This window comes from Octopus bimaculoides, chromosome 19, assembly GCF_046866305.1.
Source record: "Octopus bimaculoides isolate indiv1 chromosome 19, ASM4686630v1, whole genome shotgun sequence".
NCBI classification, from domain to species: Eukaryota; Metazoa; Mollusca; class Cephalopoda; order Octopoda; family Octopodidae; genus Octopus; species Octopus bimaculoides.
This window is the reverse complement of record NC_142946.1, coordinates 39,310,676-39,329,713: the sequence shown is the minus strand read 5'-3', so window position 1 is coordinate 39,329,713 and position 19,038 is coordinate 39,310,676. Positions and strand designations below refer to the sequence as shown.

Sequence of the window (19,038 nt, the reverse complement as noted above, 5' to 3'; positions counted from 1 at the left end):
GATAATAATAATAATAATAATGATAATAATAATAATAATAATGATAATAATAATAATAATAATGATAATAATAATGATAATAATAATGATAATAATAATAATAATAATAATAATAATAATAATAATAATGATAATAATGATAATGATGATAATGATAATGATGATAATAATAATAATGATGATAATAATAATAATAATGATAATAATAATAATAATGATAATAATGATAATAATAATGATAATAATAATAATAATAATAATAATGATAATAATAATAATAATAATGATAATGATAATAATAATAATGATAATAATAATAATGATAATAATAATAATGATAATAATAATAATAATGATAATAATACTAATAATAGCAACCAAAACAAAATGGAAAGGTGAAGATGTAAAAAAGAGTACAAGAAAAACAAGTAAAGAAAGTGAAGGAAGGTAAAGAGAATGAGCAGCAGCAGAAGCAGCAGCAATGGTAGAAGAAGAACAAGAAGAAGAAAACACACACACACATACAGTCAATGGAAGCTCCACCTAGCAAATTTACTCACATGGTTTTGGTCAGTCTGAGGTTGTACTAGAAGACACTTGCCCAAGGTTCTAAGCAGTGGGACAGAACCAGCACCCCACAAAACTAAGTGGTTGCAAAGCAAACTTGTTAGTGCATAGCCACACCTGCTCATACATACATACATACATACATACATACATACATATACGTTATACCTATATCTATATATATATGCATAAATGTACACATAAAGATATATATATATATATATATATATATATATATATATATATATGCATAAATGTACACATAAAGATATATATATATATATATATATATATATATATATATATATATACACACATATATATATATGCATATATATACACACACACACACACATATATATGTATATATATATATATATATATATATATATATATATATATATATATATATATATATATATATATATATATATATATATATATATGTATATATATATATATATATATGTATATATATATATATATATATATATATATATGTATATATATATATATATATATGTATATATGTATATATATATATATATATATGTATATATGTATATATATATATATATATATATATATACATACATTCATACATGTACACATATAGATAGATAGATAGATAGATAGATAGATAGATGACTGGATGGAGAAATGATATAGAAAAAGTAATCTAAAAGGAAAATAGTTGCTTTCTTTAATAAAGATAGAAAAACATAAAACTCGTAATAATAAAAAGGAAAATTCAGAAAAGAAGATAGAGTCCCCAAACTGAATAAAGAAACAGAATACAGAAGAACACAAATAAAAAAAAAAAGGCAAATAGCTTTTCTTTAAGTCTTGTCCAAGAGAAAAAATGGCTAACATTTAAGTGAATGGTGAGAAAATTTAATCAATGACAATTTAATTCTATTCTGAAGAGGAATAATAATCAATACCATTATGTATCTCTTGTTACACAAGATGGTATGTATGGCTGGATGGATGTGTGAATGTATGAATGCATGTATGGATGTGTGTGCATAACTATGTGTGTATGTGTATGTGTTTTCACTCATGCAATGTCTCTTTTTCTCCAGCTTATTTTCTCTCTATATATACCTACATAGTTGTGTGTGTGTGTGCGTGTGTGTGTATGTGTGTGTGAGAGAGAGTGTCTGTCTTTGTATGCATATATGCATATATGTGTACATATGTTTGTGTGTATATGTAAATACACACACGATGTAAATACATATATATATATATACATATATATATATATATATATATATATATATATGAACATATCAATCTATATCTATTTATCAGTCTATCTTTCTATTTATATATGTGTGTGTACATATATATATGTGCATGTATATTTAGATATTCATATACAAAGATATGTATATGTATATATCTATTCATATATCCATACACACACACACATACATATACATACATGTATGTAGTAAGACAATGGGTCTGTTGTGTAATAGTTAAGAGGCTGATAACAACATGAGTGCATTGTTTAATGTGAATTAATCAGGGGTAGAGTTGCTTTATTTGGTGACATTTTGAAGGTAGACAATACCTTCAATTCAATATATAATATTAATATATATTACAATAATAGTCACATGATCAGATTCCAATAAATATTGTCCAATCAGATCTATCATCACCCCCTGATGCATAAAAATATATAATTATTTATTTTCCTTCCATTAACGCAAGTCTTCAAATATTCAGGCAAAGGTCAGCTTCGAATGAATCGAATCAGTTGATTGAAGGATATATATTTTTTTCCTTCTCTATTAAAAATCCTTTACTCATGACAGAATGAAATTAAAGATGATGAATAAGAGCCTGGCAGGAAATGAAGTAAAAAAAAAATATAAAAAGGACAATACTAAATAGTTCTATAGATTCTCAGTTGGAGGGGATGTCAGTATGTTGAGGGTAGGCTTTGCATGAAGGAGCTGCGACATCTCCCTTTGATCAGATTCTGCTTATTTAAGAATGGACGGGTTGCATAATGTCTTCTGATTCCTCTCATCAAAGGAGGAAAAAGTGGAGTTAGCCATGGCAGGGATGGTTTAATCCTCACTTTGCTGGATTCCTTGGATTATTATCAGCCAACAATAAACTATGATATAAAAGACCTATAGTCTTATTACATGTGTGTGTGTGTGTGTGTGTGTGTACGTATGTATATACACACACACACACGTGCAAGTGTGGCTGTGTGGTATGGAGTTTGTTTCCCAGCCACATGATTCCAAGTTCAGTCCCATTGCATGGTATTTGGGATAAGTGCTTTCTGCTACAATCTAAGGCCAACCAAAGCACTATGATTTGGTAGGTGGAAAGAAGCCTGTCATGATTTATATATATATATATATATATATATATATATATATATAATCATTGTCAGCGTCACTGACAACTCTTTCCACCTTATGCAGATTTCTTAATTTTTGTGGCAGGGCATTGAAGAGCTGTTGACCTTTGAACACTGGACTATTGCAATACCTAATCTTGAATTTAGATGGAGTGGATGGTACCTTTGGTACAACACAATGGCGACCAGTTCTGGCATTTGTAAAACACTCAATGCTGAAATTAGGTACTAGAGTTTTCCATATGTAGATTATAAACACATCTGTTGCACATTATCATATATTATTATAATAACAGTGATTAAATCTTACCTGGCGTGACACTCTGTCCTTCTTTACTTTAATATCATTCAAATCCTTTTCAAGAGCACTCAGTTCTACCTAAAACAGTGAAAAAAAGAAACAAAGAGAAGTTATTAGGCCTTTGTAATTATACATCAGTGTTCCTCAGCACACAAAAAACAACAATAATAGATTTATCATGCAAATTTACAAAATGTCAGAGATAACTTTCAGCTCTGAGAGGAGAAAAATCAGGAAAAAGAGTAAAAGAGAATCACAAAATATCCAAGAAGATACAATTGGTATTGGTGGTGTTTCATTCCAGTTGAGCTTTGATTGAAATTGAAAGGGGTTTCAACTAACCTACCTGTCTTATCTGTGTGTGTGTGTGTATTTTGGAAAGAAGACTATGCTAAAACAACCATACTCTCTTCCTCCAGGGGAACCACTCACAGTATCTAATTATATCAGAGACCTAGGAGTAATTGTTGACAACAATCGCAGCTGGAGTACCCATATCAACAATATGGTCGATATAGCCCGTAGGATGAGCCACTGGGTCCTAAGAACCTTGTGGTCCAGAGAACAAGTGGTGATCATTCCTCTTTTCTCCTCTTTTGTATGGCCACACCTGGAATACTTCTGCCCCTCTGGTCTCTCCATACAAAATAAAACATTTCGAAAACTGAATCACTCCAGAGGATATTTCACTAAACGAGTTAAGGGCATGACTGATCTCGATTATTGGGACTACCTTAAAGCATTGAAATTCTATTCGATCCAGTGCCACCATGAGGAGAATATACCACAAGCATTGCCCAAATAACCTCAATATTAGTTTCAAAATTCATCCAAAGCTAAGACCACAGGTCATATGTCCCCTACACAATCAGATTACATCATAGAATCTTTGAAAACAGCATCTTAGACAATGTGGTTTTAGGTTGCCAGTTCACATAGAAAAGAAAGAAAAACGGAACGATCATGGCTGAAATGACTTGGAACATTGGTCTGGTTGATTGAAGTTGTCATGGGTCTTAACAACAATATCAGCTTCAACTAAGTAACAACAACAATCGGAAAACCATCCATCATCATCAACGATGACATTAGCATCATCATCGTCGACGACAACAACAACCACAACAATAACAGCAACGGCAGAATCACCCCCCCCCCAACACAAATGACAAGAAATTCAGATCAAGTTATTTGCCAAAATAATTCTAAGAATCGTTAGTAAACTAACTGTTGGCACTGCACACCATGTCAGCAACCGTTTGATTAGAAAAATACTGTATGGAGTACATTAGAGTACAGTGCCAAAGCAAAAGTTAGATAATCAATCACAGACAGACACAGTCTATAGAAACGGAGCAGTCCAAAAAATTGGTGTAAAAAGCTGAGTTTTTTTATAAATACTATTTCTCTTTCTTTCTTTCTTTCTTTCTCCCTCTTTCTTTTTCTCTCCCACTCATCATATTATTGGAGAAAACTAAAACACATTTATTGCTTTTATATTTATTTCATACATTCTTATATATTTTTACTTCTATTGTTATTTTATTATTCTTAGCTGAGTAATTTCAATGTCTTTCTCATCAAAGATCTCCATTTTAAGTGAGCATTCTACATCTTACTTCTCCTGCCTCATCATCTTCTGCCTCCCCTTCATTGTCATCATCCCTGTCTGCAATGTCATCGTCCTACTTTTCTTCATCACAACCAACACCACACAACACTGCCATCATATACTTTGTCTTCAACATCATAACCATCACCACCACAATTGTTACCACCACAATCACCAAAAGTACAATCATATTCACCATCATCACTGACACAACCTCCACCCTCATCATATTAATCACCATCATCAACATCATCATCATTATCGTTATCAGCAACAACACCACCACTATCATCTCCACAGTCACCAACATTATTACCATTAATATTACAATCACCATCATTATTTTATATATATATATATATATATATATATATATATATATATATATATGTATATATATACATACATATATACATACATACATACATATATATATATATATGTATATATACATACATATATATACACATATATATATATATATACACATACATATATATATATACATATGGTGGTTATCTACTCCTTACACAGAGTTTGACCACCTCCTGCACCTACACCATAGCCCTTTCATGGCATCTGATGTGGCTTTTTAAACCAGACAGTGTTTTGAAAAAAACACCCACACAGATTGCACCTCTGATTTGCACTGCCAATACCTGCAAGTAAGTTCTGCTCACTGTGGATCCTAACATGTCTTTTAAGACCCCCATTGGATTTGCAAACCCTCTGGAATATATATATATATATATGCATATGTGTATATGCACCCCAAACCAAAACTAAAACAAAAGGTTAATAGAGAGAAATAGAAATAGCTAAGCACATATGGACCCCATGGAACATACATTTGGTGATGAAGTACAGCAGAACCATCAACAAGCAAGCATTTACCTTCAATAGCTGGGAAAGTATTAACCTTGGAAATCTCCATGCATCAAAATTCTTGCTTGGAAATTTATTTAGAGAAAAGGTATACTCGTAGAATATATTCTACATTTGCTAAAATTTAGATGCAGCAACACAGATTTCCAAAATGCAACTAATGTATATTCAGCCTTTTCCAATCTCTCTCTCGCTTCATGTGCCATGATGCCTACAGAGGTTTCTAATCATGGAGCGCCAGGCCAATGGCTGATTATTCTTTTACTTATTTCAGTAAAGTGGTGACGGGACAATATTTTCAAGGGGCTGATTCAGTTGAGATGTATGCATGTATGTGTGTTACTGTATCTGTGTCAATATATATACATAGATATACATACATACACACATGCACCCATGCACACACACATGTATTCATAAACATATATGACCGTGTGGCCACATGACTGACTAGGCTGTCAGCTGTTGTTACACATCACTTGTCACAATGCTCCTTTGCATTGCTTTAGTCTTCAAATGATGCCACCCAGGTGGCTAAGCAAACAGACCAAAGTTCACCCCCTAATTGAAAGGGGGACTGGGGCAATGTGAAATGAAGTGCCTTGCTCAAGAACACAATGCACCTACCAGTCAGGGAACCAACCCCAGAACCTAGCGGTTTTGAGTGCAACAACCTAACCACTAGGCCATGCACATTCACACACATACATTTTCATATATTTATGTAAATACATATATACATATATATACATACATACACACACTTGTGTGTGTATATATATATATATATATATATACCTATGAATATATACAGATATATACATATATGCATATATATATATATGGGTGGTGTAAGGTCCCCTCCCGACCCAGAGTAACGTGGTGGTGGAACAAGGAGGTAGACAGGGCTATTAGACAAAAGAAACAGGCTTGGAAGGACTGGAAGAACGGTGGTAGCAGGGAATTGTACCAATGTGCCAGAAGGGAGGCTAGGCGACAGGTTTATTTAGCCAGAGGGGAAGCAGATAAGGAAAGATTTGCCAATGTTCTGCGCCATGAGGACCAAAGACTCGAGGTATTTCGTGTTGCAAGACAGTGTAGGAGAGAGAATAGTGATGTTGTAGGAGAGAAATGTGTTCGCATGGATGATGGTACACTTGCATTAAATGAGGATGCAAAGAAAGAGGTCTGGAGATGCCACTACGATAGATTGCTTAATAAAGAGAATGAATGGGAGAAAAAGAGAATGAATGGGAGAAAGAGAGCCTGCCGTATGTCGACCCAATAGAGGGACCAGCTATCCGAGTTGATAGTACCAGGGTAGATAAAGCAATTAAGAGTATGAAGACCGGGAAAGCCCCCGGCCCATCAGGAATCACTGCAGAGATGCTCAAAATATCTGGCAGTGTTGGCTATAGCCTAGTCACCCGTATTACGAACCAGGTGATACACGAAGGAGTCATACCCAATGACTGGTGTAGCAGCATCATAGTCAACTGCTACAAAGGTAAAGGTTGACGCTTTAGATACAAATAATTACAGAGGCATCAAGCTGTTAGATCAGGTTATGAAAGTTACAGAGAGGGTCATAGCCCAACTAATTAGGGAGCGAATCAATTTAGATGAAATGCAGTTTGGGTTCGTGCCAGGTAAAAGCACTACTGATGCCTTATTTCTAGTGAGACAGTTGCAGGAGAAATACCTAGCTAAGGATAAACCTCTGTACCTGGCTTTCGTTGACATGGAGAAAGCCTTTGACAGGGTCCCCCGATCCCTTATCTGGTGGTCAATGAGGAAACTTGGGATAGAAGAATGGTTAGTGAGAGCTGTGCAAGGCATGTACAGAGATGCTGCCAGTAAGGTGAGGGTTGGAAATGAGTACAGCAATGAATTCCGGGTAGAGGTAGGGGTCCACCAAGGTTCCGTCCTCAGCCCCCTCTTATTTATCATAGTCCTCCAGGCAATCACAGAGGAGTTCAAGACAGGTTGCCCCTGGGAGCTCCTCTATGCTGATGACCTTGCCCTAATTGCGGAGTCACTATCAGAACTAGAGGAGAAGTTTCAGGTGTGGAAGCAAGGTCTAGAACTGAAGGGCCTTAGAGTCAACCTAGCTAAAACCAAAATCCTAATAAGTAGGAAGGTAGTTAAAACACAAACCCCTTCAGGTAGATGGCACTGCTCAGTATGTAGAAAAGGAGTAGGTAGTAACTCTATAAGATGTACCCGGTGCAAGCTATGGACACATAAGAGGTGCAGCAACATCAAAGGCAGGTTAACTAGCAAGTTAGTTTTTGTTTGTGGCAGATGTTCAGGTGCAATAAAGACTGTAAACAAACAGGAAACAACTTCTATCTCATTCCAGGGTGAAAAACTAGAGGTAGTCGATAGCTTCCGCTATCTGGGCGACCAAGTTAGTAGTGGGGGTGGGTGCGCTGAAAGTGTAGCTGCTAGAATAAGAATAGCCTGGGCAAAGTTTAGAGAGCTCTTACCCCTGCTGGCGACAAAGGGACTCTCACTCAGAGTAAAAGGCAGACTGTATGACGCATGCGTACGAACAGCCATGCTACATGGCAGTGAAACATGGGCTGTAACTGCTGAGGACATACGTAAGCTCGCAAGGAATGAAGCCAGTATGCTCCGTTGGATGTGTAATGTCAATGTGAATACCCGTCAGAGTGTAAGTATCTTGAGAGAAAAGCTGAACATTAGAAGCATCAGTTGTGGCGTGCAAGAGAGACGATTGCGCTGGTATGGACATGTGGTGAGAATGGATGAGGATAGCTGCGTGAAAAAGTGCCAAACCCTAACAGTTGAGGGAACCCGTGGAAGAGGTAGTCCCAGGAAGACCTGGGCTGAGGTGGTGAGGCAAGACCTTCGTACAATGGGCCTCACCGAGGCGATGACTACTGACCGAGCGAGATCGTTGCCAGTGCCCCTGGACTGGCTTGTGCGGGTGGCACATAAAAGACACCATTTCGAGCGTGGCCGTTTTCGTGCAGGTGACACGTAAAAGCACCCACTACACTCTCTGAGTGGTTGGTGTTAGGAAGTGCATCCAGCTGTAGAAACTCTGCCAAATTAGACTGGAGCCTGGTGTTGCCATCCGGTTTCACCAGTCCTCAGTCAAATCGTCCAACCCATGCTAGCATGGAAAGTGGACGTTAAACGATGATGATGATGATGATATATATATATATATATATATATATATATATATATACACACACACACACACATATTCATTTTCAATTCACTATGTACCTAGTAAACTCAAATAAATACTTCAAATATTCAGCAAATTGCGAACAAGAAATAACAGAAAACTGAAACAATTAAAATTATTTAATAAACTGGTGTATATTAATCTTTTTTTTAAACAACGATATCTCACTTTAAAACTTTCTCTTATCTCGAATTTAAAAAAAAAATTCATTAAATTTTGTTTATAGAATATACTGGAAAACAGTGTTGATTGATTATAATTCAATAAAATATAATTATCGCTCAAGTAGATAATTATTGACGCACATATTCTCTCATTAAAAAAAAAACAAAAAAAAACTAAAAAACTACTATCTTGAAAATATTCCAAATATTACGTTTTAGTCAGACTTGAATCGATTTAGTACTAACTCTCTCCTACTCAAACTTTTCATATTTACTAGCCTTTTTTTGTCAAACTCTCATCATCGTCACCATCATATATATATTTATATATATATATATACACACATATATATATATATGATAGATAGATATAGATATATATAAAATATATATATATATATATATATATATATATATATATATATATATATATTCATATATATACGAAAACAATTTCAGTGTGGAAGGTGCTTATAAGCCATTTAAGAAACAAACAAAAACCGTTAGATTTACTTCAACATTCAAATTTAATTTGTCAAAATATTTTCGTCGCTTTGAGACCATGACCTATTCATTCACAAAATTCTGTGCAGCATGGAATTTTGTGAGTGGTGGTGGTGGTGATGATGATGATGATGATGAACATGCATGCACACACACACACACACACACACACACACACACAGAGTAAAGGACCTTTTGTCCAGCTTCCAGAAACCCAGGAATACTGTAACCTATACTGATTAGAGAGACCTCATTTACAAAGGTAATTAATTTGCATATAGCGTGCTAAGGATAGTTTTGTTCATTACTTTTTTAAAGTGGATTGACAGAGATTAAACCTATTAAGCTTTACAAGTGTATTTATAATAAAATAAAAGACCTGAATATTTTTTTCATAAAAAATAAAATATCTACATACATCTGATTATAGAAATACACAGATGCGCTTCATGAGGACACAACTTGGATTACAATCCCTATATGTGTGTGTTTGAGCATGTGTGTCTACATACACATACACACACATTAAGTGGTAAAGCTTCAACAAGCAGAATAGCACTTGATCAATGAAGAGAGTAAAGATGCTATAATTGAAGTGACAATCTTGTGAAATACAGCTGTCCAGGATTTCATGGCCAAAACAAAGATTTATTTTGCCATTTTACAAACTCTGCGCAAGACAGTTCATCAGTTGCTTTCAAAGCAGATGACATTTGAACGAAGAATTCTCATAAAGAAGAAGATAGAAAGAAAAACACAGGTGAGACAATCACTGAAACAACAGACATGTCAAAAAAACTGTAAACAAGATATTAATTGTTTACGATGTGTCTGATGGCTTGGTTATGAATTCCGCCATGATATATTTCTTAAAATGCAGAGATAATTAGCATGTTATGGAAGCAACTCCAAGCAAAAGCCCTTACAGCTTTGTAAGTGCCTTGGGAAAGGAAAAGGCCTAGGGAGCAAAACAGGGAGCAGAGTCTCTCAAGTGGTCCAGTGCCCTCTTTGGTACCCTTATGGCAACCTCAGAGTCAGTGGAACTCTCAAGCTCTGTTAATTAATTCACACAGGAGAAGATCATTCCAGTGTAAAATCTGCAGCTTGCTGGTCATTGCAGCCATCTTGAATTACTGTGGTCAGACGTACAAATCTAATGCATGAAATGATATGACTATAAACATTCAAGAGGATGACACTAGTCTAAATATATCATCATAATCATTTCTCTTATCAAGAATTAAGACAAAGCAAGACATCCACCAAAAGAAACTCAAAGAATCCAATCAGATTTGAGCAAACAGACTCCAGAGAGCAACACTTGGATTATTTGATAAAATCTATGATAAAAAAAAATGTACAGTGCATTTGCCATGGGGAGTGGGAAAATCCAACGTTTTGGAAAGAGTTCTTCTTCAATATTGTCCAAGGAAGGATTCTGTCGGAGACGTTGGTTTTGCACACTCCACAGCAAGTTTACTGTTTGCCTTTTTGCTGACTTTACTAAAATCTCAGTCTGAAGTTGTTCCCCCACCCCTTAAGGTTCTAATACTTTTTGATATAACACAAATCACAACAACCATTCTGATTCCTTAGAATTAAGATATGAAACATTTCTCAATCATATTTCTGATCAAATATAACATCTGTGTCTTTGAATTAATTTCCAAATCTATATTAAAATTATTCTGTTGTAAATGAAAAAAATATTCAGAGAAATGTAGTAAAATACCTATTTTTCTTTTTTTTTTTTTTTTTTTTTCTCATTGATTGCTGTATTGATCAGTTCATTTGTAACATAATTAATCAAAAAGAAAAATGAAAAGAAAAAATTATAATTGAAGGTTTTGATTGAAATATGAACATTTTTAAAAGGAATGGTTTTCTTCCATAGAACAACCAGACATAGTTTCATGTGAGTTATTAACCAAATGGTCAATTAAATAAATAAATTGCTTTTATATCAGAGCTTGACATGATCAGGTGTAATAATGTGTTATATATATCCATACGCAGATATACACACACAAACTGCAGCTGCATGGCTAAAATGGTTAATATATATATATACATATATATATATATATATATATACATATATATATATATATATATATATATATATATATATATATATATATATATATATATATATATATATATATATATATATATATTTATATATTTTATTATATGTATTTATTTTCTCCTAATTAATAAATAACTCGGACAAAATAAATTGGTTAATAGATACCAGGGTAGGAAAGATCACAAAATGACTGTGGTGTAACTCCTGTTTATGAGGTAGAAACTCCTTGATATTTTGGGTACTTGAGTATATATAAAATTAATGAATGGAGTAAAATGCATATGTTAACTGCATACTTTAATTTCAAACATATGTTTCGAAGAATTACAATTTATACGATCCATAGGAATCGACGATGTTAAAAATGTAAACTTCTCTTCAGGGAAATGCATGGGAATCAGCTTAAACGTAAGACATTAAAAACCGAATATATGCATTTTACTCCATTCATTAAATGTATATACATATATATATATATATATATATATATATGTATATATGTAGTATATGTATGTATGTATGTACATATGATGGTTGACTCAAAAGCTCATATGCTGACCGTAATTCACTCATAGTTTGTAACCAAATGAGGTTTATTTTTCAACAAAGTCTCACTTGTGGTCTACACACTTCTTCGATCGGTGTTGCATTCCTTGGATTCCATTGGTGAAGTAGCTTTCATTCCTGTTGGTCAAAAAAGTCATCAACAGCAGATATAATTCCATCATCACTTCGATTCTGGCTCCCAACCAAGTTTTTCTTCATGTTTTGGAAACAGATGATTGTCAAATGTGGTCAGATCAGGAGAATAAAGAGGGTGATCAACCAATTCCAAGCTACAGCCATTGAAAGCAAGGAATTGTATGCTGGAGTGCTGTCATCATGAAACAAGCCTCCTTTCATCAGTTTGTCTGGCTTTGTAGGCTTTTCTCAGCAAGTTTGGCACAGTACTCTCTATCGATGATGTGGCCCTTTTGAAGATAGTCAATATTAACACAATGCCTTTTGCATCCCCAACTTTTGACCATATCTAAGAGAAGTTGCTATTAGTTACATTTGAAGTCTCCTTTGAACAGTCAGATGTCATTTTACCCAGAGAGAAACATTTCAGTTATTAATAGGGTGAGTTGAAATTAATGCAATCAAGATTTCACATCTCTAGCATCACTCATTCATAGTCAGCCTATGAGCTTTTCAACCTACCCCCATATATATAAACACACACACAGACATACATGTGTGTGTGTTGTTATAATTAACATCATTTCTTTCATGTCAATATTAATGAACCCATTTCAAGCATTGTGTTTATTGTCTCTTTTCTAAGAATGATTTTTTTTGGTTTTCTGTATAACTAGAAAATCTTGTTTCCCTATAAAATATTCATCAGTCCTCTTTTCATAGAAATGCTATTGCACCTGATTTATTTAATCACAGAGAAATTTCTCCAACCAAATCAAGCTTAATCTTAAATGCATTCTCCCTTGAGTATCTTCTTTTCTTTTATAGTCACTTGATTACTTCTCGGTTACTTTTTTCATTCTAACGTTATTCCATACAAGCGAACAATGGTGGGTGGGTGCTAAAATTAGCTGTCAGATCATTTCCTTTCCATCACAACTTAGCACATGATGAAATGATTGGAACACATTTGAGAATGTAGTCCTAAAATCACTGCCTGTAAACATGAATGTGATGGCCACATTTGGAATGTTTTTAGTGAGAGGTTTGCCACTGACTTTTATTTATTAAATATTTACTCAGCTGAGTCACTTGCCATATAAATGCGATTAATATCAATGCATGCCCTTCAATGTGGATCATCATCCACTCAGGTCACTTAATAACAAAAACATTATTATTGTTATCATTATAATTATTAGTTTTTCTTCCTAAAATTTGGTATTTGTAAGAATCTTCTAAGCACTATAGAGTCTAATAATTGCTTTCTTTTAGTAAACATGATATAATCCAAACTAATTAATTAGTAGTTTCGTTTATTATAGTATGGATTATTGTTGTTGTTGTTGTGTCCGTGTAATATACTTGAATATGTCTTGCTTGAACTTGCACTCCCTCATTACATTCATGGCTTCATTTCTTAACATTGCTAATTTGCTTTCAGCTTCTGGCAATAATTTACCGCTAATATGCACTTGCATCATTTATCAATTGCATAGTTGGTGAAGCTGAAGAAATGGCAAGACAAATATCATTCAAACTGTTCTTCAGTTCCAGGAAAATTGAAATCAAATTTAACTCCCACCTAGAACTCAGATGGATTAAAAAGTAATAATATTTTCTCATAATAATGTCTTACAGAATCCAAAATAGGTTATTTTTATACATGGCTGTGTCGTAAGAAGCTTGCTTCCCAACCACATGGTTCTGGGTTCAATCCACTGCATGGTACTTTGGGCAAGTGTCTTCTACTATAGGATCTGGCCAACCAAAGCTTTGTGAGTGAATTTGCTAGATGAAACTGAAAGAAGACCATCTGAGTGAGAGGCCCTTTGTCACCAGCAGAGGTAGGAGCTCTCTGAATTTTGCCCAGGCTATTCTTGTAGGTATATATTTGCATGTGTTTGTTCCTGCCGCTATCACCTGACAACTAGTGTGTGTGCTTTTACGTCCCTGTAACTTAGCAGTTCAGCAAAAGAAACCAATAGAGTAAGTACTAGGCTTCCAAAGAATACGTCCTGAAGTCGATTTGTTTGACTAAAGGTGATACTCCAGCATAGCTGCAGTCAAATGATTGAAACAAGTAAAAGAATAAAAGAAATTGGATCACTACTAATCATGAAGTTCCACAAGTGACCATCCCATCATGATTTTTAAAACTTTGTATCAAGGGGCACATTTCCGGTATGCTTTTTTTTTTTTCTGAAGACATTCTGATATGATTTAGCTACAATTTCTCACAAACACAAATAGGCTTTACTATTGGCTGTTTGTATGGACTTCTGTACCTTGCAGCAGTCTACTTTCCTAATGATAATGGATCAACTATTGAGCAGATATTATCCAAATTTGAAGTTAAAATTTCAATGATGGCTGTGTTCAGTTTCAACATATCAACTTGTTCCTGCCATGTTGAGAGCTGTCCAACTCCCAGATAATTTGTTTCTACTAATTACGTAATATAATTACATTACTGGTTAACCAATAGCCTAACAAAATTTTAATAGGCTTTACGTGTAGCAAACATGCTGTGATGTGAGGTTGTTTGTCAGCAACATAAAACAAATATGCCTCTGCTCCTATAATCCTCGACTAGAAATATCATATGGTGATAAAATCTCCTGGGTGTCATTAAATTCAACACTCATTCATCTTCTTTTCTTTCTTGAAGGTTAATATATGGCTCATATATGAACCATTAATCTCCAAGAATTATAAGTTAATGGTTAATATAACACTGAAATTGGCAATTCATTGCCATAAAACCCTAAATTATATTCTTGTTTTCAATAAATATTCTAACATTTTTCTTCTCTTTTTTTTTTATTTGTTTGTACATCATTGGCAATGTGTATGTTTAATCAATGCAATTCATATAAAAATCAAATGAAATTAATATAAAAATACCCATCAAGTATATTCTGTCATAAACTGTGATCGACCAAAATCTTGTGTTTGAAATTAAGTAAATAAAACCGTACAAAACCCCTTCAAAGTCAGCATATTTAATGAGAGATGTGCTGTCCTCTCACACACCAAATCTCATGTCCCTTGAAAATATCATTGCAACACCCATTTCTCCTCTGACATGACTTGAAAATGGTAAAAACAACGATTCCTTATAATTGACATAACAGTAAAATGTTGAATATTAGTTTTTGCAGAATAGAAGATTTAGCTTCTGTCTTATTTTGTGTAAACCTATGTAAATAATTAAATTGAGTAATGATCATATTTGGTCAGCAATCTGCCTAAGAAATTTGTTGTTGTGATGATTGAAACTATTAATTGCATGCAATGAAAGCATGCCAGGCTTTTAACACATCTGGTGTGTCAGCACAGTCTTCAGGCACTGATCACATGGCATAAGATATGGAACAGTACACTCAATATATTTCAAAATGTAACTACATGTGGGTCATTGGCATTTTTTTTTACTCCGTCTTCCTTTTCCCTTGGACTTTCCTCTGTGTCTTGTTTCTGAAGAAGAGCTTTGCCCGAAACATAAAACTAACTTTCTTTCCTTCCCTCAGTGTCTTATTAATATTTTGCATGTACCACGTCCTTGCGTTGCTGTTTTTTCCTTGTTTTTCCTCCATTTTTTAAATTAATGATATATATATATATATATATATATATATATATATATATATATAGAGAGAGAGAGAGAGAGAGAGAGAGAGAGAGAGAGAGAGCGAAAGAGAGAGAGCGAGAGAGAGAGAGAGCGAGCGGGGAAGATTAGGTGAGTGACAACTGCTTTCCGACAGTTTCTCTCTAATACATCAAGTCTTTGGTTGGCCTGAATCTATGGTAAAAGACACTTGACTGAGGTGTTACACTGTGGAATTGAACCTATCATCACAAGGTTGAGCGGCAAGATGCTAACTCACACAACATTGCCTGCCCCTATGCTTGCACTTTTAAATTTCTCATATAAACGCAGAGAAATTTAATGGGAAGTCAAAACCGTATCCTCAATTTTCCTATGGTATTTTATTATAATTAAGTTGGAATTTTGTTAATTCAATTTGACTGCCAAAATTTTTTTTTTCTTCTTAGCTGTTTAGTTTTCATTCTGAGCTGCTTAAACTATTTGTTGAACGGTCATAATGTTTGTCATGTGCAAAGATGTTACTTTTGGAATTATTTTTGGTTTTAATCTTAAGCTTTTCTATTGATCTTCACACTAATTGTGTTGGCTTTCATTATTCTTGTTTCACACCTCACGTTTCTGTACAGGTGCAAAATGAAATGATATTTACTTCAATATTATTGTTGTTGTTGTTGTTGTTGTTAAGGTGGTGAGCTGGCAGAATCATTAGCATGCCAGGCAAAATGCTGAGTGGCATTTCGTTCATCTTTACAAATTTTGAGCTCAAATTTCAAAAGAAAAAAACAAACAAACACCAAGGTTGACTTTGCTTTCCAACCTTTCGCAATCAATAAAATAAGTACCAGTTGAGTACTGGGGTCGATGTAATCAACTTAACTCTAACCCCCCAAATTGCTGGCCTTGTGCCAGAATTTGAAACAGTAAAGGCAGTGAGCTGGCCGAATCGTAACCCTGTCGGGCAGAATGCTTACCAACATTTAATCCGTCTTTATGCTCTTAATTCAAATCCTGCTAAGGTCGGCTTTGCCTTTCGTCCATTCAGGGTCAATGAAATAAGTACCAGTTATGCACTGGAGTTAATGTAATCAACTACCACTTTGCCCCAAATTTCAGGCCAAATTTCCCTTTAAATGCTCACTAGTAGGCTCCAGCAGCCAGCACCAGCTGTCACATAAGTCCCAACTGAGTACAAGGGTTGTGGCAATCAACTTACTCTTTTCTCCTAAATTTTATGGCTTTGAGCCTAAATCGGAAATAATTATTTTCATTAAAGAAATGTAACACAAAAATTCTGTATTGGCCCCAGTTGGCATTAATCGGCAGTTTGGCCATGTTAGATTCTAATTCCAAGTCGGAATTTAAATGCTCTTGTGTTTACTTTTCATATTCTGTGTCTGAACAAATAAATAGCATCAGAGGACAAATTGCAGCACCATCCAAATGTGGTCGAGGCCAGTGTCACTTAACAGGCTCCCATGCCGGTAGCAAGTAAAAAGCACTATCCAAACGTGATCGATGCCGGGGCTGCTTGACCAGCTCCTGTGCCAGTGTCATGTAAAATGTACTATCTGAATGTGATCGATGCCAGGGCTGTTTGTCTGGCTCCCATGCTGGTAGCACGTAAAAACCACTATCCAAACATGATCGATGCTAGGCCCACCTGATTGGCTCCAGTGCCAGTGGCATGTAAAAAGCACCCACTACACTTTCAGAGTGGTTGGCATTAGGAAGGGCATCCAGCTGTAGAAACATTGCCAGATCAGATTGGAGCCTGGTGTAGCTGCTGGCATTCCAGACCTCAGTCAAACCATCCAACCCATGCCAGCATGGAAAACGGACGTTAAACGATGAGGAGGAGGATGATGAGGTTTAACAATAACTGCCACTATAATAAATGTATATCATATATTTATAATTAAATGGTTCCAATGTCTCATATTTAAATACTTACTAGAATCTTCCTGAGATGTTTATACTTAAACATAATTAGTGCTATTAAATGGCCAAAGTCAGTACCAGTCATATAACCGGGAAGGATAACAAAGTAATTTACTACATCCTTCACTCCCTCATTTTATATTGGTGGTGGTGAAAAATTCGAAATCAATATTCTGTAAATGGCAATAAATTCTACAGAAGAATGGAACACAGCAGAGTATTGAGAAACCAATTAAGCAGAGTCAGAAAAGATATGAATTTGAAATGGTTACTGGTGAAATTAGCATAGTTCCATAGTTGTAATATATTTGAGTGCTTGTCACATGGTATGAATGCGTCTCTATCCTTCCCCGCCCCGACCCACTGAGCTATGAATGTAACCTTTTGTCACCCGGTGTGTGACTTTTGTCTCTGCAAATATATGTATTATGTATTGATATATTCACACACACACACACACACACACGCACACAAACACACAAGCATACGTACATATATATATATATATATATATATATATATATATATATATATATATGTATATATATGTATATGTATATATATATATATATATATATATATATATATATATATATATATATATTCATACAGTCATAGATGCATATATGTGTACGACAAAAGTATGTACATTGTGTTTGTTTCTTTCTTTGCACACATCTGTGTTTATATATTATGTATGCATATGTATACACACATACTTGTGCGTGTGTGTGTGTGTGTGCAAGTACACACACATATATATATATTCATGATGAGGGTTTTGTATATAAATGTACAAATGTGTAGCTAGGTTCTCACTTTGTTTTGTTTCTGTTGTGTTTTTTTTTTGTTTTAATTTGCATTGTTATATATATTTCGTCTCTCTCTTGCCTTCTTCGAATATATTTGCATATATGAATATATTCATATATGCATGTATGTATATTTGTTGGCACACAAAGCTTAAACGTATATCTTCCTACAGAAGTTAGTGTACACAAGGTATACGAGCACCTGTCAGTTCGTATATTTTTGGAGTAAGCTTCTTTTCTCTTCTCTTTTTACCTTT

General features: G+C 34.4%; 1 protein-coding gene across 1 annotated transcript in view; it reads right to left on the bottom strand.

Annotated features, from left to right (window-relative positions):
* LOC106867248 (coiled-coil domain-containing protein 39) overlaps positions 1 to 19,038 on the bottom strand; it is a 798,380-nt gene that overhangs the window by 163,395 nt on the left and 615,947 nt on the right. The window contains exon 18 of the mRNA XM_089366422.1: positions 3,270 to 3,338. Coding sequence (XP_089222548.1) covers positions 3,270 to 3,338 — 69 coding nt within the window. The remainder of the gene's footprint in view (positions 1 to 3,269; positions 3,339 to 19,038) is intronic.